Source organism: Podarcis muralis, chromosome 3, assembly GCF_964188315.1.
Source record: "Podarcis muralis chromosome 3, rPodMur119.hap1.1, whole genome shotgun sequence".
Classification (NCBI taxonomy): Eukaryota; Metazoa; Chordata; class Lepidosauria; order Squamata; family Lacertidae; genus Podarcis; species Podarcis muralis.
Genome location: NC_135657.1, coordinates 18957649 through 18981648, shown reverse-complemented (window position 1 = coordinate 18981648; position 24000 = coordinate 18957649). Strand labels below are relative to the sequence as shown.

Sequence of the window (24000 nt, the reverse complement as noted above, 5' to 3'; positions counted from 1 at the left end):
AGGAGACATTCCACAAGACAACAAATGGTCCCCGTTTGAAAAGCAATAAACAGCTGCTAAGAGAGGAGGGTTGGGTGGTAGACAGAAGCTATGGAACAAAGGAGAGAGAGAGAGAGAGAGAGAGAGAGAGAGAGAGAGAGAGAGAGAGCGCCTGCTATTTTCTCCTCCAGGCAAGAAAGACAGGAAGAAGATCAGGAGAAGATCCACCAGGAGAAGATCATGGAACCTGATAAATGTCTGGAATGCTAAGTTGGAAGTCATTTTTCAGTACGCTGGCAGCGCTTGTGCTGCAAACAAAGTGCCCTGACTCATATCTGTTTAATATTGCCAGTGAATAGCTCTACTCAGGAACCAATGGTCTTGGTGTAGCACTCTGGTCTTGCTTCTGGGGCTCTTCTCCTAGGGATGTATTGTTTGGCCATGATGAGAAGAGGATACTGGTCAAGATGGGTCACTGGCCTGGTCCTGCAGGCTGATGCCCTCCTATATCCTGCCAATGTTGCACTGAGGCTTCCCAATGCTCTGGGATGCATGGTCATCAACACTAAAGTAGGAGAAACTGAGTGTTTTGCTGCTGTGGTGGCTGCTATATAGAGATAATTGAATGCATCGTGCTGCATATTTTGGGCTCGCAGGTTCCTTACATCACAGAAAGTGATGCACCGAATACAAAACGCAGCAACTCCGATGGGCTCACTCCAACGTATTAGCCTTCTTACTAGGCTAAGGCTTTTTAATTGGATTTGTGCTCTTGATAGTAGCTTATGGGCTGAACTACTTAGATTTTAGCTGGATCTGTTCCGCATAAAGGGAAGAAAACGTCTCAAGTGTCTCTCCATCTCAAACACAAACTTCTATCTGCAAACTAGAAGCGAAGGAACAATCACAACACATGAAGCCAAGGAGCAAAGCTAGAGCAATCTTCATGTGCCCAGTAACTTATTAACTATGCCAACCAAATTTTTACAAAAGCCATGTAAGCTTTTGTGTTCTCCATAATTCTTCATCAGGCAAGGTGGAGAATGCAGGCTGAATACAGTCCCTTCCAGGTGCTGCAAATACCCTGAAATTCTACAAGCCTTGAATTCTGGGATGAAGTAGCAATGGACTTATTCAGCCTGTGATTTCCATTTTGGAACAGTCTTCATGCCGACCTCACGACCACAGCAGCCTAATTTTCGCATTTTGTTTCCTTGTGCAACATTTTGCATAATGAACAGGACTCTTCATCCTGCGAAACGTTACACAAAGCAGGGGATGTGGGGAAGGAGGATAAATTAAAAATCAAAAAGGGGGGAATAGGCTGCTGTGGTTGTGAGGTCAGCTTGTAGACTCAGAGACTTGAAAGCTTACCACACTTCTGTGATATTTTGGTTGGTCCTAATAAAGGCATTACTCAGCTGTGAATTTTGAAATTCTCTTACAGAGCAACAGTTGCTTTTTTTAAAAATTAATTATGGTTTACCATGAACTATGAATGGGACCATTGTTTAATTGAAAAGAGAGAGAGAGAGAAAGCACTGAAAACCATCAATATCTAAGGCATGGTGAAATTTAATGCATCTAGCTATTTCCCAGATACGGGGGGGGGGGGATGTCAACTGTGAAACTGCCCAGTTTGAATGGCAGGGCAGCCATTCATTATTTTACTAATTAAACGACACATTTTTGGAAATAGAATTTTCCATGGAAAAACAAAGTCCGCTTTCTACTATAGCTTGAGTGAGAAAATTCCATCTCTCACAGTAAGTGACCTGGCTTCATCACTTCTGAAACATCTTATATTTTGTATTAGAAACTAAGATATATAAGATAGGCACCAAATGGCTCCCTAAACAAGGGTTACAACCACCAAAACGGAATGCCTGGTTGCTATTTTGGGGCCAGACGGATCTAAAGTCGTATCTTTCAGTACGACTTTTTTGGTTCCTGAAATTCATTCTGATTGTGCAGATAAAAAATAACAGATAGATACGTTGCTAGTGTGTGAAAGCAGTCAAGATCCAAGGATCCCCAGGCATGCATCTCCAGATGATGGAGACATCAGGCGTCATCGTGGTGTTTGGGCATCTTCACTTGGTCACAAAGAGGCCGACAGCCAGGTGCAAAATGTGCCTGGCGAATTTCGAACGCTGCTTATAACATTAGTGAAAGAAGGCATGGGGAACCTGTGACTCTCCATTAGTTCTTGGGATTACACCTCCCTTAACCCCAACCACTGCATCCCACTCTTGGATGGAGTGGGATGGAATGAAGGAATACATGAAAAAATATGGTTCCGGAACTGGAATATTAATAATGTGTAAAATGTGCAGGGGTAAGCAAGGAAATAATAAAAGAATCAATTGAATAATTATTAAACTACAACAACACAACAAGATGGAAGAAATAAAAAAAATATTGAGACCACACATGGGTGAAGGGGAGTGGGGGGTATAGGGGGATTTATAAAAACTTCTAATATAATATTTCTAGTTGCGTTGCATTTATATACAGTGGTACCTCGCAAGACGAATGCCTCGCAAGACGAAAAACTCGGAAGACGAAAGGGTTTTTGTTTTTTTGAGTTGCTTCGCAAGACGATTTTCTCTAAGGGCTTGCTTTGCAAGACGAAAACGTCTTGCAAGTTTGTTTCCTTTTTCTTAAAACCGTTAATACAGTTGCGACTTGACTTCGATGAGCAACTCATAGCACACGGTGTGGTAGCCTTTTTTGAGGTTTTTGAAGACTTTGGTGATTTTTGAAGCTTTTCCAAAACTTTTCCGAAACCGTGCTTCGCAAGACGAAAAAACTCGCGGAACGAATTAATTTCGTCTTGCAAGGCACCACTGTATAGCAAAGGGAAGTCTATAGCAATTAGGTACATTTTAATCTAGTCAACTATGTAATAGGCTTATGTTACAAAACGAATATGGATTTTGAATCTGATGTTTGTAATTCTTTTTCGGTTTTGGAATAAAGTTTTTTAAAAAAAAAACCCAACCACTGGCAATGCAGGTTGCGGCAGACGCAAGCTGTTTTTGAACAATAACAGGAAAGCCAAAGGTTCCCCATCTAGGAGTTAAACGATTCTAGCCGTACGTCCCCTACACACGAAGACAAAATGGAATTTCTCTCAAAATACCTCCGACGGCATCCGCTTCCACAGAGAGCCCTGTGTAACAGAACCTGTCCACAACTATACGGACACACACATATTCATAATTAATTAAAGTTTTAAAACTCCAGTTTCATAGCCAATGTGAAATAGTCTGCATTCCAGTACCAAGAACTAGCTTTCAAGCATCCAGGGATGTGAATAAGTTTACTTACCAGCTATTGAGTCGCCTGTTTACTTATGCCACCCTATACCTGATAAGCCTGGGCTTTGATCTTGGGAATCTGAGCGGCAAGTCAGCAGAGAAGCAGGAAACTCACCCAAGTCCCTTAGTTACCTAAGGATATGCTCCTTTCATGTCACTTTAAAGAAAAGGTGCTGGTGGTTCAAGTTATAGGAAGTTCTAGTGTTCCTGTCCATCCATCCCCCCCAAAAAGCAACAAGTGTTCTTGCTGCATATATTCTCACATTTCTGTAACAGAAAGGACTAATTTGTTGTAAAAGAAATTAAAAGAAAAGGCGTTGTTTTCAAATGCATACTCTGAGAAAAAGCTTCTGCCCGGACACTGAGGTCCAGCTCCGAGGGCCTTCTGGCAGTTCCCTCGCTGCAAGAAGCCAAGTTACAGGGAACCAGGCAGAGGGCCTTCTCAGTAGTGGCGCCCGCCCTGTGGAACGCCCTCCCACCACATGTCAGAGAGAAAAACAACTACCAGACTTTTAGAAGACATCTGAAGGCAGCCCTGTTCAGGGAAGTTTTTAATATGTGACATTTTAGTGTATTTTTCATCTTTGTTGGAAGCCGCCCAGAGTGGCTGGGGAAACCCAGCCAGATGGGCAGGGTACAAATAATAAATTATTATTATTATTACTACTTTGGAAAGTGTGATAAAACAGAACTGCACCCCAGCCCAAAGGAGCATTTACTGAGTTATAGGAGCCTATACAATATGGAATATGGAAAATGTACAGAATTACCAACTGCAACAAAAATATTTCGTGGACAACACAGACACAGGTGGCTTAATAGTTTACTACCAGATTCACTACTCGCAATTTACTACCAGATAATTTACTTAAAAGTAAGCCCTATCTAAATGGATGGGATTTACTTCTATGTAGCCTGATCTAGAATGTGCAAATTTAATAAATGGAACGGGTTACTTCTGGATTTTGCCGCTTGCGCATGCGCAGACACTCAAAATGACATCACGCACATGCGCAGAAGTGGTGAATCGCGACCCGCACGTGCAGACGCGGGTTGCATTCTGCTCATGTTGTGAACGGGGCTCCGGAATGGATCCCGTTTGCAACCAGAGGCACCACTGAACTTTCCTTATTTGAAGTAAGCTACAGCAATGCATATGCAAGAAGGACAGTGGTACCTCTGGTTGCGAACAGGATCCGTTCCGTAGGCCCGTTCGCAACCTGAAAGGAATGCAACCCACGTCTGCGCGTGTCGCGATTTGCCGCTTCTGCGTATGCGCGTGATGTCATTTTGCGCGTCTGCACATGCATGAGCGGTGAAACCCAGAAGTAATCCTTTCCGGTACTTCCAGGTCGCCGCGGGATGCAACCTGAAAACGCTCAACCTGATGCAAACGTAACATGAGGTATGACTGTACTGAAAAATGGACAGAGTGTGTCTGGTTTATGATGCAATCCTTCTTATACTCAAAAGTAGCCCCAATGAGTTCACTGGGATTACTTCAAGCAGACATTGGATTGCAGCCTTAATTCTCTTTGGCACTTTAAAAGTTTAAGTTCTTTTGATTGTTCACTACATAAACTTGTAGAAATGACTTGTACAGGGCCAATGCCGCTGAAATGCAACCCTTAGCAATATTTGTATAAATGTTTAATGCTCATTTGCATACCAGAAGAGACTGGCGGCAATAAAAAGTGTTTCCAGAACAGAGGGTCACCTCTATACTTAAAAACTGCAGACTTTGCATTCAGCCGTGCCCAGGGCCAAAATAAATACCAGGCACTAAGCACATCCAGCATACTATGTTGATGCTGCCTAGGAATCTGAGATATTTACATGACCCCTTCATGTAAACCGAAAGCATTTCTGTAGCCCTATCAACCTAGGAAGCTGCCCTATAAAGGAAAACCAAGACCAAACATGGCCTACTCCAATTGACAACCATCTCAGATAGGTCTCATGCGAACAGCAAACTTGCTCGGGGCCAAAGCAAAATAACAAGTTGTGGTTTTTTTTCAACGTGCAATTTTTATTTTCCTTGCAGCGGGAAGCATGAATCTGTACAGGATCATGGCTCCTATGTTATTCTTCAAGTTAGCTGCTGCATATGATAACTGAACTTCAGCGGTAAAGGGTCTTGCTTACACCTGCTGACTTGAGATCCATTGATTCCCCCACCCCATAGGCTATATGGGTTTCAACCGTTTATTCCAGCTAGTATTTATTGCAAGTTGTTTCTTGGCTGATCGGAAGGTGCAGACTTTTCTGAATGCATTATCTCTGCACCTGTCACTACTAATATATCATTTATGCAGCACCAAAAGCATACTTAGCTGCTGCTATAAAGGACGCAGTGGTGTGTGGTGAATTTTGTTTTGTAGGGGAACAGATAGGGCCAGAGGTAAATGAATATGAGAAAAGCAAAAATGTAACTTAAGAGAAGGATCTGAAATATTTTCCTTGAAGCTTGCATTTGTTTTATTATGGATTGTTTCGTCTGATGTTTGAATGGTGTTGTAAACTGATTTGGGATTGGTTCTTTAAAATATAAAGCAGAAATGAAATAAAATTATTATTTTTATTATTAATACATTTTCATTGGGGGGGAATAGTGCCTAGACATTCTGTTGTGGTGACCATAACCTAGGTTTAAGGTGCCATTTGTCAATTACCTTATACAGTCGTACCTGTCAGGAGCGTAGCCTACACTCAAGTAGGAATTACATACATCAAAACAGACAACAATCCCATGACTGCAATCAATGAGCAGGAATTCTAACAGTACCTTGGTTGCCAAACGTCTTGGAACTTGTACGTTTCGGTTTCCAAACAATCAAAAGCCAGAAGTGAGTGTTCTGGTTTTCGAACGATTTTCGGAAGCCGAACGTCTTGCGCAGCTTCCGACTGGCTGTAGGACGCTCCTGCAGCCAACTGGAAGCCGTGCCTTGGTTTTCGAATGGTTCCGTTCAACTCCTGGAACGCATTCTGTTCGAGAACCAAGGTACGACGGCGCATCTGAATCTCTTAACTCTGCTAGGCACGAGTGTTCACGAATACAAGGAAGGTGTCTTCAAGAAGCAACCTACGCTACGAAGTACACTGCAAACTACTCTCCTCGCTGGAAAGGAACACAGAGCCTGTTCCTCTACATTTCAACCCTGTCTTGAGCAGCAGTGACTCTTGGGAGTAGTCCAACTCCCCTGAAGGGAACCTGCTGTTCTCACATCAGTTCACCGTCTTGTCGGCCAAGAGACTCCAGAGATGTGCACCTGCCAAACAATGTTATTGCAATTGATTTGGTGCTTTCAGCACTTCAGAAAGGGCTACCTTATTGCGTTTTAGGAAGCAGGTGGCATATGCTAACACAATGGCCTTGAGATGTTCTATTAATCGAGGGCTAAATACAACTGGGGCACGAAAGGGAGCAAGGCTTGGTCCTGTCACAAGCCATATCCTTGGAGTCTGTCTCTTTGATTTCGATGCACAACTTGCAGCCGCCAGACCGATTTCTTGGCTTGTGAATTCTTCCAGCCTCGCTGCACAGGAAAAGTGCTCCAAGTACGACTTGTCAGGATGACAGAAATGGAATGATTGCCTCTCAAAAATGAGAGGCGCTGTGATGGTAGAACGTCGTTTCACTTGGCCTAGGAATACAGAATTCTTGGCTCTTACATGTCCAAGGACTGACGTTCTGCAACCCCATGGCAAACTCCATCTAAAACCAGCTGCTCTAAGCCATGGCATGGCTTTTACACTTTGCTTAATACGCCTGAAGTCCTAGCATTCTTAGCTGTCAAATCTCGGGAAGTAGGACAAGCACGATGTAGGTAGTCCACGAACATTTCTGCCTTTGCTTCAAAGAGAGATAAGCTAAGCCAAGGAGCAGCGAGGTTGCAAAGGTTAGTAACTCTTCCCAAAATCATCATCATCATTTGTGATAGAGTAGGAGAAGCTTTGTGGCCACCTTGCAAGAGCTGAATCACAGACTCTCCCTATTTATCATGAACTACTCATCACTAATTGATGCTACCAACATTTGGGACATACTAGATTGATGTGTGACTGGAAGAGAATTGGTGCAATTATCCATTGCAAGCTAAGGCCTTCTCCCATTTGCACTTTTCCACCTGAAATTGTGTTGCTGTGGTTGTTTTAAAAAAATCTCCTGGTTCAGATTACTTTTGAACACCTAAAAGACAAAAATGACAAACAGCTTCAATGAAAAGTGTGTGTGTGTGTGTGTGAAAGCAGTAGGTCAGCTTCATGTTTTTCCACCACCTGCCATTCCGCATGTGAAGTCCCTCACAGCCTCTGCAAGCTATCTTATCTGCATGTCTTCCTCTCCTTCAACTGTAGTCTACTAGCAGTCACACTCCATCAAACTACAACAAACAGAAGGTGGGGGGAGGGGGCTCGGTTATCAGCCCTGCTGATAGACCTACTCCATTTGGATCCTCCCCGTCAAACTATTTCCATTCAAGCTGGGAATTGTGAGAACCACCAGGTAACTGAGCTTGTTTTCCTCATCCCTCCTCACCCCCTTTTCCTTTTGTGTTGTGCCTTTTAGGTTACAAAACAAGCACGAAAACAAAAGGACTTCTCCCCATGAATCAGTAATCTAGCACTAGAGACAGGCTATCGCCTCTCCGATCGAAATGCTCAAGGAGATATTGAGAAGGCAAATGAAACTGAGGAATCAACTGGAAAAGGAGGCATTGTAGTAACGGAATGTTTCAATGAACTCCGACGATGCCTCTTGCTCGGTCTAGATACAGGACAGAGAAGGGTGTGTGACTGTGTGCAGAAAAAAGCCCAGTGTAGTATTCGTTGCCCCGCCCACTTTTGCCTCCGGCCCTGCTATTGCCATGTGGCCCTTGGAAAGTTGCCCAGAATGGGAATGCGGCTTTTGGGCTGACCTAGGAATTAAAACAAGGAGTTCCTGGGCAGATTCCTAGGGTAGATTAAGGTTGTTCCTTAGAAGGGAATGTCATCCCCTGGGATTCAGTTTACCCAAGAACTACCCTAACCAGATTTCAGCAATTACTGAGTCAGAAGGATTAGTGAATGACTAGCGGGGTGGAAAGCATCATTGTTTAGCCAGGAGAGAAGGATCTGGCTATCTACCTGGAAAGAGTAACTTAAACCACAAACCTGAGGTGCGGAAGTTATGTATTAACAAGGTTATTGTCCATCCTGTTCAATGGGAATCAAGTGAAACTAACTGATCCAACCCAACAGCTTTCTGCCTAGAGTAATATAATCTATTGGGGGAGGGGGTCAAAAGGGGGGGGGTGCATATAAAAAGAATTTTAATTTATGACATAAAGCCTTCTTGCAAATAGCCTGCATGGAGAACTTTGAGGTGTCAAGGAGATAAAGAACTGCACCACTTTTAGAAGACGTCTGAAGGCAGCCCTGTATCGGGAAGTTTTTAGTGTTTGACATCTTGTTAGGCTTTTATATGTGTTGGAAGCCACCCAGAATAACTTACACCCAGATGGGCGGGTGTACTAGTAGCACAGTGGAACCTCGGGTTACATACGCTTCAGGTTACAGACTTCGCTAACCCAAAAATATTACCTTGGGTTAAGAACTTTGCTTCAGGATGAGAACAGAAATCGTGCTCCGGCGGCGGAGAAGCAGCGGGAGGCCCCATTAGCTATAGTGGTACCTCAAGTTAAGAACAGTTTCAGGTTAAGAATGGACCTCCGGAACGAATTAAGTACTTAATCTGAGGTAGCACTGTAGTAGCAGTAGTAATAACAATAATAATAATGATTATGGTGATGATGTTTTAAGTCATATTCTCTGCTCATTTAAGTGAGCAAAGAGTGACTGCAGGGGGAACAACACGTTGTTCCTTTTAGGTAAATCTTATTTTCTCAAGACTCCGCTTAGACCTACTGACAATCACTCTGCTAATTAGCAGAAACAAAAGGTGCATTTGTGCAAACTGCTTCTTAACTAGCCTGGTCCCTCCCCCCCCCCCCCTCAGATAACAAGCAGTGCCCAAACCCAGCTTTTTAAAATGCGGAAAGGAACAGAGCTGCAGCTCTGAATTATCGGTTCTTAGGGCACAAAAGGCCCTTCCCACAGACACATCCAGCATTGCTAAAGTGCAGCCTTGTGGTATAAACAGAGCTGAAAGCGACAAACATTTCATTAAGCCGAGCGGACGAGAATGCACATTCCAGTCAAGACGCTTTGCGAAAACAGGAGAGCTTTCAAAAGTGTTCATTAGGGTGCCAAAGAAAACACAGCACTCTGCAAGAGTGTGTGGGGAAAGAGCCATTTGTGAATACCGGCAACCTACAAGCCGCCTGAAATCAGGGTGGAAGCCTTGCCCTGCCCAATAACTACTGGCAGGTATGACAGACTCCCATTGCCCCACGGCCAAAAAGAGTCTGGGGGGCTGGGGGAGAAGAAACTGGGACTGTTAGCAAGAGGCAAAGAGAAGTTCCTACCCTCTGGCATCTAACAATAGAGGCACGCAACCTTACTTATGTAATCTGGCGTAAAAGCACCGCCCTCCTATGGGTTAAGTGCCCACAAGGTAACTACTCTCAAAATGCACTTAAGAGTCATGTTTCCAGCATTCCTTTCCCTCCTGTGGTTACGCAGAGAGTAACAGGATGAATGAGAGGGCCAGAGGGAAAGCATGAGAATGGGCTGCAGTGAGGTAAGACTGCAAGGAGGCAAAACCTGGAAGGGGGGGGGGGAGCAGCAGCAGTCTGGCAAAACTGTTCTCTTTTCTTTTTAAGATCCCAGTCCAGTCGGCAGCTTGTTGATCCTAGAACCCTAAAACCGTAAAGTGGGAAGGGATCCCAAGGCTCATCTAGTGCAGGGATGTCCAACAGGTTGATCCGTCGATCGCAGGCTCCTTTTCCTTGCCCCGTCCTCCATTCGTGCATGATCGCTAGAACGGAAGATGCAGTTTTCACTGTGAGTCTGTTTTCTTCTTCTTAATAATAATAATTTATTATTTGTACCCCACCCATCTGGCTGGGTTTCCCCAGCCACTCTGGGTGGCTTCCACAGAGACCAAAAATACACTAAAATGTCACACATTAAAAACTTCCCTGAACAGGGCTGCCTTAAGATGTCTTCTGAATGTCAGGTAGTTGTTTATCGCTTCGACATCTGATGGGAGGGCGTTCCACAGGGCAGGCGCCACTACCGAGAAGGCCCTCTGCCTGCTTCCCTGTAGCTTTGCTTCTCGCAATGAGGGAACCGCCAAAAGGCCCTCGGTGCTGGACCTCAGCGTCCGGGCAGAACAATGGGGGTGGAGACGCTCCTTAGTGATCTTTTGGTAAGCGACTTTCCTCCTTTCCTTCCCATTTTTAGAACCCCCCCCCCCCAAAAAAAAAAACCCTGGACCTTTCCTCTCTAAATAAAAGCTCAACAACTTTGACCCGAACCCCTCAAAAAAAGGGGTAGATCACTGCCAGTTTTTTATTTGCAGTCTCTTGGGAGTTGGACGTCCCTGATCTAGTACAATGCAGGAATCCTGCCCACAGCCGTCCCTGGGTGGGCTTGAACCGCCAACCTTCTAATTAACAGCCAGACGCATGGACTCGTCGTGCCACTAGGGGCAACAGCTGTGAAATTAGAAAGGCATTCTATAGAGAATTCTGCTGAGTAGCCCACACTTTGTGGTGTCTGGAAAGCATTCCCCGAAATGGCAAAAAGTGATTGGTTTAGAGCCCACTGTGTATATTGCAGCAGCCATTCTGCTAACAGGAGCCCCCAATCTTTGAGAAGAGTCAAATCCAAGGGGTAGTAGCTTGGGCCAGCAGAATCCTTGCAGGGTATGCATCTATCATATACTGTCTTGCACTGTCAAGCTTGCACAGGAATGCCAACACTTCCCCTTCAGGCATAGCAAATCCTGCAAAATCACACCCCATGGTCATTGGCTTTAATGGACGCTGAAAAACCAGCTGACAAAAATGCCCAATGAAAATACATTGTTAGCAACCAAGTGCCACACATTTCCCGAATAGACTCCATGTATACACATCCCCTAGCAGCCAAGGCTGTGTATGCACACACCCCAGTTCTCATACCCATAGCAGCACCAGTCAGCCTTTTAGATGGAGAGATTAAGTTCCGCTTCTTCTTTCCTGTCCCAGACAAGCAAGTGGCTCAAGCCGTCCGGTTGTGCTTTCCCAAAATATTCAAAGCTTAGATTTTGATTAGCATTCCATGCAAGGGGAATTTTTGTTTGTGGCTCAGCCACTAAAAACATGGCTTTATATACTTTTAATGACTAAAGATGGTGCACTGATTATGCAACCTGAGGGCATATAAAAAAAATAAGAGCTTGCTGGGTCAGGCCAGTAGCCTATCTAGTCCACATTCCCATTCTTATAATAGCCAGCCAGATAACTAGCAGAACCTGAGGACAACAGCACACTCCCTCCCCACTTGTGATTCCCACCCATTGGCATTTAGAGGTATACAGCATCTGACAATGGAGGCAAAACATATTAAATGTGACTAGTAGCCACCAAAAACGTATCTGCCTTATCTTCTCCTAAAGCCATCTGAGTTGGTAGGCGTATATACGGACTCTTGTTTTCCAGTGCAAAGGGAAAAAAGGAAAACCAGGAGACCATTAGGAGAGTTCTCTGCACAACCACAGGCCCAAAAGTAAGTAGCTGAAAGGGTTTTTGTTTTTTAAGAACATCTGGTTTATTAAAATCGACCTTTCTGCTTTTGCCTCCATTTATTTAACTGGGGTGCTAACTTTCAAGGCCAATGGTACTTTGATCACTCGAGCAGGCAGAATGTGGAGCGAAGTGGGAGTGGAGGCAAAAGTGAAGGGGGTGCCTGGATTGTAGCAGAAACAGAGATAGCAGTAAAACAGGAACAAAACAGCAATGGGACCCAAAATTTGCTTTTTACACTTTTGCAGATAAAAAATAACAAGGGTGGTAATGTCCATTCAACAATATTGGCGCATAAAAAACCATGCATGCATTTTCTGGAGAAGTATTCCTCCTCCCCACCCTTTGCAATTTACAGAACGAGAGTGGCTTTAAAGTAAGGAACTATGCAGAATCTAACATCGGGGAGGAGCACTTCCTAATAGCTTTGATTCCCTGCTCCCAGGCTTCATGTCCTTCTGTACCCAAGAAAGCAAGCTAAACGGAATGAGAACTACTTGGATGAGACCTGGAGAAACGGGTTATCATCTGCTTTGAATCAAAATTGTTTCGCTGATGCCCCGCTGCCAATGCAGTCTAAACCAATACAGCGGTACCCCAGGTTAAGAACTTAATTCATTCCGGAAGTCCATTCTTAACCTGAAACTGTTCTTAACCTGAAGCACCACTTTAGCTAATGGGGCCTCCTGCTGCCGCCGCACCGTTGGAGCACAATTTCTGTTCTCATCCTGAAGCAAAGTTCTTAACCCGAGGTAATATTTCTGGGTTAGCGGAGTCTGTAACCTGAAGTGTATGTAACCTGAAGTGTATGTAACCCGAGGTACCACTGTACATCCATTCACATGTAACTCTAGGGGTAGTAAACATGGACCCCTCCAAATATCGTGGACCACAACTCCCATTATATCTGACTAACCTATGAAGGATGATGAATGCCCTGCTTCCATGCCTGAAGGCAGTTTATGCTTCTGAATACCAGTTTCAGGAAACCACAGGAGGGAAGAGTGCTCTTGTGCTCAGGCCCTGCTTGGGCAGGCATGGCCAAACTTGGCCCTCCAGCTGTTTTGGGACTACAATTCCCATCATCCCTGACCACTGGTCCTATTAGCTAGGGATGGTGGGAGTTGTAGTCCCAAAACAGCTGGAGGGCTAAGTTTGGCCATGCCTGTGCTTGGAGGTTTCTCACAGGGTTGGCCACTGTGAGAACAGGATGCTACACTAAGATGGGCTATTGGTTGTTCCTAGCTTCAATGGCCATGCTGGCTGGAGCTGATGGGATTTGTAGTCCAAAACGTCTGAAGGGCACCACAATGGCTGTTGGGTCCCTGGACATAACTCCCTTGCATGTTTCACTTTAAATACTTTGGGGTTTTGTTTTTGTTTTAAGAAGCAGAGCAGGATCTGAGGACACTTTGAGACATCCCACACCTCCTCCTCCATCAGCAAGCCACACAAAGAACTGCAAGGAAGGGTTTGTCGTCAAGATAGTGTGAAAAGGGGGAGGATTAGATCTCTCATTCAGCTCAAAGTATGACCTTTATCAGAGACATCTGCAGGGCTACTCCTAATATAGTTGCTTCTTTGAGAGGGCAGAGCATTCAAAACTCACACTTGCTGAATGCCTCACAGGTGGGCAAACAATAGCTTTATTTGCTTGTAATAAGATCCACACTCAGCCATGCTCAGGGGCAATCGATACCCGAGAGCTGTACTAGCTCTTTGAACTTCATGAAGGAGACAAATTTTTAACATCTTGTACATTATTCTTGTATGGACTCCTTTTCATGGGCCATATTTGCTACCTACGGATTGTAAGCATCATGTACGTGGCATCTAGCACACTGTACACAGCAGATTTTAAAACAATTCACTTGCTGAAAAGGTGAGGATATTGCCTGGGTATGAGCTTGCATTTTTCTGGACCGCAGATCCCATTTCTGTGAAAAGCACTGGAAGTGGAAGCTAAAATGTTTGGTCTGGCATTAACGCATGAATCAGCAGTGAAGGCTGTGCTTGGACACCTTTTCTGTTCTTTACAGTAACACAGAAAGCATGGGGGGGGGGGGACTGGGACCTAAAAGAGGTGAAAAATCCACAAAGTTATGTATTGTAGCCCAAGGTTTGTTAATTACTACATAACAAAGTTCAAATGAAACATGGGAATTTTTCCAGACTTCATACCTAGGTGAACAAAGCAATGCTAGGCAAGGAATGCGGTATTCTGCTACTGACTAGGCACACAAGCCAGGCCTCAGCTCTGCATCCCCCTGCAGATGTTACCTCCGGTGTTAAGGGTAGCATAAGGGCTGCTTTTACAACTTAACAGCTACCTTACTTCAAAGGGTTCTTCCATTCCATCCAGCAAACCCACATTGCTGCCCTGTAATTTCAACTAATCACACCAGCTTCATTTTCATGCATTTCCACCCTCCTTTCATGGGTTATTCTTGTACTTGTGCCTACTTGCCCTTGGCATCTATTTTGAGGAACGGCTTAATATTTAAGCACTTCAGAAATGTAATGCGTTCAGCCGCACGGTGCATTTTCGGCATCTACTGGAAATAATGTAAATATCAAGTCCTAAAGCGGCAACCCAGACGCAGTCGGCGGCTGTTAACATTTTCCCGTTTAAAGGTTTAGAAAGATGGAGCACACCCGTCAGGGAAGTTAGGGAGTGCTGCAGGCGTCCTGTATTTTACAAGAAATAACTGGGCTTTTGTGATCCGTTTCAGATGTATTGTACTTGCATTCAACTAGATTAGGGTTTCCCATACTTAGGTCTCCAGTTGTTTTTGGACTACAACTCCCATCATCCCTAGTTAGCAGGACCAGCGGTCAGGGATGATGGGAACTGTAGTCCAACAACAGCTGGAGACCCATGTTTGGGAAACCCTGAACTAGATGCTCTCCTCTGCTATATATGGAGAAAATAGATGGACACTTTTCTAGCCTATCAGGCCCTTGGGCTGGATTCAGACGAATATTCAGACATTCATGTGACTGAACTCAGAAGAAGGTCACATTTGTTTTCAAGAAAGTTTACTCCAGGTAGGTGTGCATAGCCTGCAGCCTAAGTTGGATGATCTCGGGTCCTCCTGGAATCCATGATACAAGCTGGTTATCCCTCATAGAATCCCTCATAGAATCGTAAGAGTTGGAAGGGACCACAAGGGTCATCTAGCCCAACCCCCTACAACATGGGGGTTCAAAACTCTTAATGATTGGGAATTGTTGATATTTGGGTTGTAACCAACTTCTGCCTGCCACAATAGGACTTCCTTTCCCCCATTTGCTCCAGAGAGGCAAATGATAATAATAAGACTGGGGATGCAGAGAGAGGAGAGGGAAGTCATTGTGCTATCGGGATACCTCTGCTGGATGCAACCCTTAGGAATTCAAGAGCCCTCTGCCATCAGAAATATAAGAATCCCAAAAAGTGTGATGAATGAGACTATGAATAGGAAATCAAAGTTCTCAACATTTCTGCCTACAGGTTCTTCCCACCCAATATTCCAAGTGCAACTTCAGTGCTCCAGAAAATCTTCAATGTGGGGTTCCGCAGGGCTGAATCCTACCCCCTACGTTGTTTAACATTTATATGAAACAACTGGGTGGGACTATCGGGAGGTTTGGAGTATGTTGTCAAGAGTATGCTGATGACACTCAGCTCTATTTCTCCTTTACATCTACAGGTGAGGCAGTCGAAGTGCTGGACCAGTGTCTTGCCTCGGTTAACAGACTGGACGAGAGCCAACAAATTGAAGCTCAATCCAGATACGACTGAGGCACTGTTAGTGGGTGGTTCCCTAGACCAGATGGGTGGGAGATTGCCTGCTCTTGATGGGGTTACACTTCCTCTGAAGGAGCAGGTTCGTAGCTTGGGGGTACTCCTGGATCCTTTGCTGTCGCGTGAAGCTCAGGTGGCCTCAGTGGCCCAGAGTGGCTTCCATCAGCTTTGGCTGGTGGCCCAGCTATGCCCCTATCTGGACAGGAATAGCCTAACTACTGTTGCCTATGCTCTGTTAACCTCAAGGTTAGATTACTGCAATGTGTTATACGTAGGGCTGCCTCTGAAGACAGTTCAGAAACTTCAGCTAGTGCAGAATTCAGCAGCCAGGTTGCTCACTGGAGCAAGGCGGTCTGAGCATATTACACCGATCCTGGTCCAGCTGCACTGGTTACCAATTAGTTTCCAGGTCCAATTCAAAGTGCTGGTTTTGACCTATAAATCCTTAAACAGCTCATGACCGTAATACATCAAGGACCGCCTCTTTCCATATGAACATACATGGACCCTGAGATCATCTCCGGAGGTCCGGAGGGTGGCACCACGAGAACGGGCCTTCTTTGCAGTGGCTCCCCGTCTGTGGAATGCTTTCCCCAGGGAAATTCGCCTGGTACCTTCATTATACACCTTTGGGCGCAAGGCAAAATTTTTCCTTTTTAACCAGATTTGATTGACATCCTGTGCCCTTTTAAAATGTGGGGGTTTGGGGGGGCGGACATTGGATTGTTGTTTTTATTTTGATTGTGTATTTCGTGTTTTTATTTTGTGAACCGCCCTGAAACCTCTGGGTATAAGGTGGTATATAAATTCAATAAATAATAAATAATGATCTAAGAAAGAGGGCAATTCTTCCTCAATTCCAAAATAGCCTACAGATGACCTTGCAGTAGAGCGGTTTTTGGGGATGCACAGAGGGGGAAGGGTAGAAACTGGAAGTCCCGTTGTGCAAGCATATTTCCATTGTGCCAGAAGGCTGACATAAGTAGGTGCCACTTTGTATATATAGATATATTGAGATTAATTTTAAATTCAGAATGAGATTTTCCACCATTTTAGGTACAATATCCTGAAACTTGAATATTGCACATGCACAAGATATGGAACTTCTAACACAACAGCCAGCATGGTATTTTGCATCATAAGAGTACTCTGGGAACCATCTATGAAAAGCATTAATTGAACAATACTGATAAAAAAGCTGGAAAATACTTTGCACTGTGAAAATTCTACATTTTTTACCACCTCAAATGTACCAACTTCATGCAACTCTCCCTTGTGTGGCAGCACAACATATGAGAAAGCATTTCTATCGTTCTTTGGAAGGAAAATGTGACTGATAAAAACAGTAATAGGTTATCTTGTCTTATTTTGCACGCACTATACCAACTAATTCATCATCACGTGAAGCAGAAAGGTAGGGCTCCATTAGATTATCCTCTCCAAGATCTAAATTGCTGCAAGAACTTTCTCTGACTTGTAATATCAAAGAACTGCAACGGGACGTTGCCTCTGCAGTTGCACAACATGCCAAATATTGATTCAACATACCTTTCTGCTTGTGCAAGTTATATACGGGTTCAATCCCTAACATAGAGAGACTTCACCCATAATCAGGTTCATGACCTGATGTCAACACTAGGAAGCAGTCATTGAATTTATCAGCCAAGTATGTGGGAGAGGCAAGTGCTTCTCTAATAAAAATTGTCCTGAAGAGTTTGTTGACGACTGAATTAAAGTAATCAATTCTCTGCTGTAACGAGGTTCAACAGCTAGGTCTGCAAAGCAGTTACTGGAACTTTTAATATTCAAGGGCATTTGTTCTTGCAAGCATAGTAACATGAAAACTTCTGTGTTGTCTCCATTAGTCTGAGAAGCAGACAGTCGATAAATTCAGGATGCATTCCCCAAATCTGCAGTGCCACCCAAATCCAACAGATTCATTCTGAAGTTTGAGCCCTACAGCTTTTGTCCTGGCGATCAGGCTGAAGCTTATCAGAATGGCCCCAGTAGTTTCAAACTCTCATTAATGGAGGCGGCTGCAAACCAGAGTTCTGCAAAGCTCCGGGATCCTGCGGACGTCTTACCGAGGTTTAAAGCAGTCCAACAAAGGGCGCAACCTCCTGCAATTCCCCCTCGTTGTGACCAATCTGTGAAGAAACTAAACCAACTATCTTCCTACAAATGCCCTTCCTTGCGCTCATGAAGAAGCCAAACAACTTAGGTCGCAGACGGGACAGGAATGTAATTTTAAGCTCCTCTGAAGACGCCAACTAGCGCCTGCTTCCCAAAAAGAAGAACCATTGGGGAGGAAATAAAAAGTATTGGCGTGTGTTCCACTCGTTACTCCAGCCAGCCAAAGCTCTCCCAACCCCTCTCTCCCCGCTCCTTGGAGCAGTTTTCAAACCAGCACGTTAGAGGCAGCCAGGAGGAGGGAGGAGGAGGAGGAGAGACGTTGCCTGGCTCCCTGCTCGGGCAAGATCCCGCTGTTCAGTCTGAATGGCACCGAGCAATTGCTGGGCTCGCGTCTAATGAGGGAGGGAAGGAGGGGGAAACGCGCCCTGTTGCGGCGGGTGCAAAACCAAGGAGACGGGCCGAGGGATGGGAAGCGCTTTGGGGGGACCAAGAGGGGCTTTGAATGGCTGAAGAGCGAGAGAGAGAAAGCGCGCGGCCGCTTCGCAGCTCCCCTTCCGACGCCTCACGGGCGGACACAAAGAAGCCCCGCGCGGAAAGGCAGGCGCCCGCTCGCCCTCCCTTCCACACACACCCGCGAGCGGCACGGCGCGCACTTTCTGGCACGCGTTCTTCGGGGAAGACGCGCGGCTCGCCTCTCCACACAAACACACACGCACACCAGTGTCCAAGGCAATGCGTAAAAGCGCAAAATGGGAAGGAAGGAAGGAGCCCCGCGCGGGGTAGCCGGGCGATGCATCCTCCCGGCCTCCGAGGCGGGCGGAGAAGGGCTCCCTCCCTCTCTCTCTCCCCACACCCTACCCCACCCACTCACCGAGAAGCAGGAGGAGCCGGAGCCCCCGCGCCATCTCCCCAGCCATCTCGCGCTCGCCTCGGCGTCCCCCTTCTGCTGCGCCCCGCTGGCCACCTCCGGCCCTCGCTCGCTCGCTCTCACTCCATGCCGCTCGCAGGAAAAGAGCAGCTCAGGCTGCGGCGGGACTCTCTTCGCCCAGGCCGGCCCAGCCGCCCAACCCAGCCCCGCTCCGCCCCTCGCACACCCGGGACAAGGAGGAGCTTCCGGCCCCGGGAGGAGCAATGCCGCTCCCTGCAAGGCAGGCCGGAACCCACCGACCCTCCCACCCCACCGCGCTCCCCTCCCAACGTTACCTGCCCGGCTGCCCAGCGACCCCTGCCGGGCTTGGAGGCGCTTTTCTCGGGCAGGGAGGCCCGAGGCGCGCGCTCACCTCTCGGCGCTCCGAAGGTGTCTCAGGTTCTCTCGCGCCGACTTTGAGAAGCAGCTCCCTGCCCCGTGTTTGTCTTTCCCCATTCCAGATACCTGGAAGCCACAAAGAGGAGGTGTTCGTGGGTGACTTGGTGCCTTGGTCAACACAGAACTGGTTTTTGGACACCAACGTGATAAATACAGGGTTTGACGATGGGTCCCAAATCTTTCCTGTGGCTGATCTTCAAACTACAGTGGTACCTCGGGTTACATAGGCTTCAGGTTACATACGCTTCAGGTTACAGACTCTGCTAACCCAGAAATAGTGCTTCAGGTTAAGAACTTTGCTTCAGGATAAGAACAGAAATCGTGCTCTGGCGGCAGCAGGAGGCCCCATTAGCTAAAGTGGTGCTTCAGGTTAAGAACAGTTTCAGGTTAAGAACGGACCTCCGGAACGAATGAAGTACTTAACCCGAGGTACCACTGTATTATTATTAAATTTGTAGACCGCCCTTCACATATAAAAGCTTCCGGGGCGCCAATTCTGTCTCCTCTTTTCCCGCTAAAGATACCCAGCTCCTTCAAACGTTCCTCATAAGGCTTTGCTTGGGCAGATTCCAACTAAAGTGTTTAATCAATGCAAAGATTTCTGCTTCCACAACAGAACTCCCCCCCCCCCCATGAACAGCCAGCACCCTACCCAAATTGCGCTAGAGGGTTCGGTGAATCCCCAGAATCACAGAATTGTAGCGTTGGAAGGGACCCTAAGGGTCATCTAGTCCAACCCCCTGCAATGCAGGAATCTCAGTGTGGCTGATTCTCAGTGGCTAGATTCTGCCTCTGCTTGGCTCAGTTTGGCTCTGCATAGCAGTTGGTGGGAATCACAAGTGGTGATAGGGCTGCTGTTCTGCTCAGGTCTTGGTTTTGGGCTTCCCAAAGGCATCTTGTGTGAGAACAGGATGCTGAAATAGATGTGCCAATGGCCCAAGGCAGCAGGCTCATCTTATGTTTTAAGGTTCTTATACTCATCCCAACTTTTCACCCCCAAGAGATGAGCAACACAATTCTTCCAAGGAATAATTCTCCCAAGGAAACAGACCAAGGAACCTCCAGTGTACTGTATATTTGAAGCAGTCTGGTTAAGACCTTGAAAAGCGCAGAGTCTGGCTACAGTCTGTAAGCAGGGATGAATGAAAGTAGCTTCTTTGGAGGAGGAAACCACAAGCCCTTGGGGAAGTAATAAATAAGTTGGTTCCTCTCAGTCTTCCTGACAAGTTGCTTACCAGATGTCTTGACTCAAACCATGACAATAGTCTCTCTGGTCAATGGGCTTTTTATTTTAGGCAATCAAGGGTTCCTAAGTAAGTAAAACTGGGAAGTTCAAAATTGGTTAAGTTGGTTATCTGCTGCTGGAGAACTTCTCAACCACTTGGAAAGTTTTTGCATATGCTCTTGAAAATCTCAGGTTTCACAGTATATATATTTTTGGTCTATGTATATATTTCCCCCCTGCTTATTACCTGTGAGTATCTATAAATGGCTTCTACATCCTACCCTCACACTTAAATTATTGTTGCATTCATATCACACCTGTATGGGTGGATTTTAGCCTGCGAGGAACATGACATTGCAGTCTCCTGGCCTGAGGATACTTTACAGGGGTCTGCTAAAACCATTAAAGAAACTAGTCTCCAGGCTCTGAGAAGTTTTCCTCTCTCTGATCACTGGCAGAGAAGATCAAAGGGCTGAGTCCTATTCCATTTCTTTATTGTCTCAAGCTGGGAACAGCAGGGCGGGTGACAACCCTATTTCCTTTCCAGGCTAGCAACTAGGGATGAGGCTGTAAAGATTATAACCTTTGTTCATGTTCTCACAAGATGCTTACTGTGTGGTAAATGGCCTTTGTTACCTCAGGGAGTTTTGCATGCTGTTCAATTGCAGGATAAAGAGCCATTTACTCCCAAGAATTTGCAAACTGTGGCATTTCTTCTCTTTCTCTTATAAAGTACATATGAAAATACTTTGGAGTTTAAGGAATGCTATCCTCACTGAAGGCTACCCATAATACCAGGATAAAGCTGTTCATTTGAACACTCCCACCTGGTAGCTATCATTGCTATTCACTTCTGAATATTAAGGAGAAAATGTGTGAGCTAATACTTTGATTGAATTATAAGCCTCTATGTAGAATGTGTTTGTGTGTGCATGATTAATTTTACTCCCAAATAAACTAGCAGGTAGTTATGTTTACCCTTTCTTACCCAAGCTGAAGGGAAATATATAAAATATCTTAAATGATAGTTTTGAACACACATACACACACACATCACAATTGGGTTGCTTGTAAAATAGTACAAAAGCAGCCAGACTTGTTTTAGCACAGGTGAGTTCTGCACTCCTTAGGCGTCATCGGATTCTTTGGACCAGTGGGCACATTTTGAACTATGAGGCTTGCGGGCGCCAGTCACAAAATGGCTGCCATGGCACATAGCATAATATAAGCTGGCTGCTGGGAGGGGGCGTGGCATAACACGCAATTAGACCATATAGTCATTGAGCCTGGAGCTGGAGAAGACAAGCTTGCCCAATTTGCATGTGGCAGCACTTTAGATAGTTGAATATGGCTACAACTCCTGTCACCACTAGCCATATTGGACTCCAACAGCCACCTGCAGAGTCCGGGGTTAGCCACCCTGCCCTAGACAAAGAACACAAAGAAGCTTGTTTGCAAAGGTGGTGGCTTTGGCAAATAATTCACTTTGCAAGTCTGTGTCTAGCCTTCATATTCTTACATGATGCTGTTTTTCAGGCAGAAACAGACAGTAGGTGCCTCTTCCTTCGGTTGTGATGTTATCTCATACTGAAGGGGGGGGCCATTCCTAAGGTGGAATTAGGGTAAATACCTCACAACTTGAATTCCTGACTCCTTTGTCCTTCCAGGACCAGAACACAGCAATTTAGAATCTCACACTAATACGTTGCCAACCCAGGAAATTCCTGTTAAGCCCCTTCACGTCATAAAGAATGCTGGCTTTAAAAGGTATCCCTAATACAAACCAATAAACCTTAAAAGATGACTACTTTGTGGACTGAGATAGCAGGGTTGCTGGGTTTGTTTGTTTTTCTTGGGCGTTTTTCTAGCTGCACATCAGAGAGCATTTTCATAAGAAGACAGAAGGTTGTGAGGTTCCCTTGGCAGTAGGGGGAACACAGAAATCATTATGTGTATCAGTATTTCCACAGAACAAAGGGGCGCTTTTTAATGTCAGAAATATTAATTTAATGGAAGGGGTGCCCAAACCAAGCGGGGAAATTCAATTGAACGAGGGTAGGGGAATAATGGATTTCTCTTGGATATGTATTAATGTACTAAGGTGGTTAGGAGGAGAGAAGTATTTTAATGGCTATGAATATCTCCACCACCTGCTCTCCTAGCTTTCTTAATATGGATTGTAAGGGAAAGTGAACCAACTTGAGCATAATGCATTACAGTGGGATTCTATGAAGCCCCATTGAATTCAGCAGGGGGTACTACCAACTAGGTAAGACAGCAGACAAAAGGAGGAGAAATGTTTGTGGCCTGGAGTTGGAGAGATGGAAGTTCATATATTAATTCAATATAATCAGTGATATATTTGGACTACTGCAGACTTTTAAGTCAGGCTTCCACCAGCACTGCAGGATAACTTTATTTTAAATGTTTTGATCCTGCACTGCCACTTGCCAGATAGCCATTTGGGGAGAAGTGGTGCTGCCATTCATTTCATTTTCTAGGCTACTAAAGTATTGGTTTATTCCACTGAGTTGTATGGAATATAACTGCGTAGTCTGTGGCCTCACCTGTAGCCTCAGCTACAAACCAACACGAGACCAAAGCAAGGCCCTACATCTTTTTGGCCTAATTTTTCTAGGATAGGTGCAGCATTTCCATTCTTCTGGGGTTTCTCCCAGCCTGCAGGATTTCACAGTAACGACTGCCAAAGACCTCAAAGTCTCAGGCCCCTAGGATGCAGGCAGGACTCTTTATATTCTACAAATCTACGCAAAATATAGAAGTTGGCACTCAATACAAAATTCAGCATCCCAAGAAGCTTAGTTTTTGCTTCGTATTGGGTTGAACAAGTTTCTAGTCTTGGCTGCAAAAATACGACACGGGAAGGTGCAATGCAGTGCCTCACAAGTCAGAGGGGGGATTCAGCTTAGCTCTCAAGAGAATTTTCATTACCTTGAAACTTCCCAGAACCAGCAAATTATGCAAAATAGATGCACATTTGCTTTATCTGCATAACAAACAGATTACAGAATTCACCTTTTCTTGACACAGAACTTTGATGTTTTGTGTTTGCTTTAAATAAAACAAGCCCTATGGCTACACCATCCAGGCCCATTGGTTTTAAAATGTGGAATTAATCCATACAATTCTTGTTCAATTCTTAAAACCAGATTGCCTTATTGCTTCTGTCAGGTGCCTGGACTACTGATCTCCTGTAAAGTTTTATCTTCATATATCAAGATGACAAATACATTTAATGCCTCTGCCTTTGCTGCATCATGTGTTCCTAGGCTTATAACAATTCAGTATGTGTCTCACAATGTCTTTGGTAGCTGTCGTTTCTAATGTGTTTAAAATACCTTGCTTTTTACTATTTGTGCACGTCTTTGTGTTACTGTTAGATCTTTGATTCATCATCATTTCAACAAAAGCCTACTGTTAGACAAGAGCAGCCTCTGGAGGAAATGAAATTATGTTAAAAAAACTGACTTACCACTGCAAAAAAGTGGCTTAATCTTCATGTTTTCAAACTTCTAAAACAATTATTTAAAAGGTGCGATCGTTGTCAATGTTAAGAA

The 24000-nt window shown here is 45.1% G+C and overlaps 1 protein-coding gene across 1 annotated transcript in view; it reads right to left on the bottom strand.

The window, feature by feature from the left end:
* Window positions 1-18980, bottom strand: part of PTK7 (protein tyrosine kinase 7 (inactive)) — a 102387-nt gene extending 83407 nt beyond the window's left edge. The window contains exon 1 of the mRNA XM_028724866.2: window positions 18763-18980. Coding sequence (XP_028580699.2) covers window positions 18763-18808 — 46 coding nt within the window. The 5' untranslated portion in view covers window positions 18809-18980. The remainder of the gene's footprint in view (window positions 1-18762) is intronic.
* Window positions 18981-24000: the final 5020 nt, after the last annotated feature.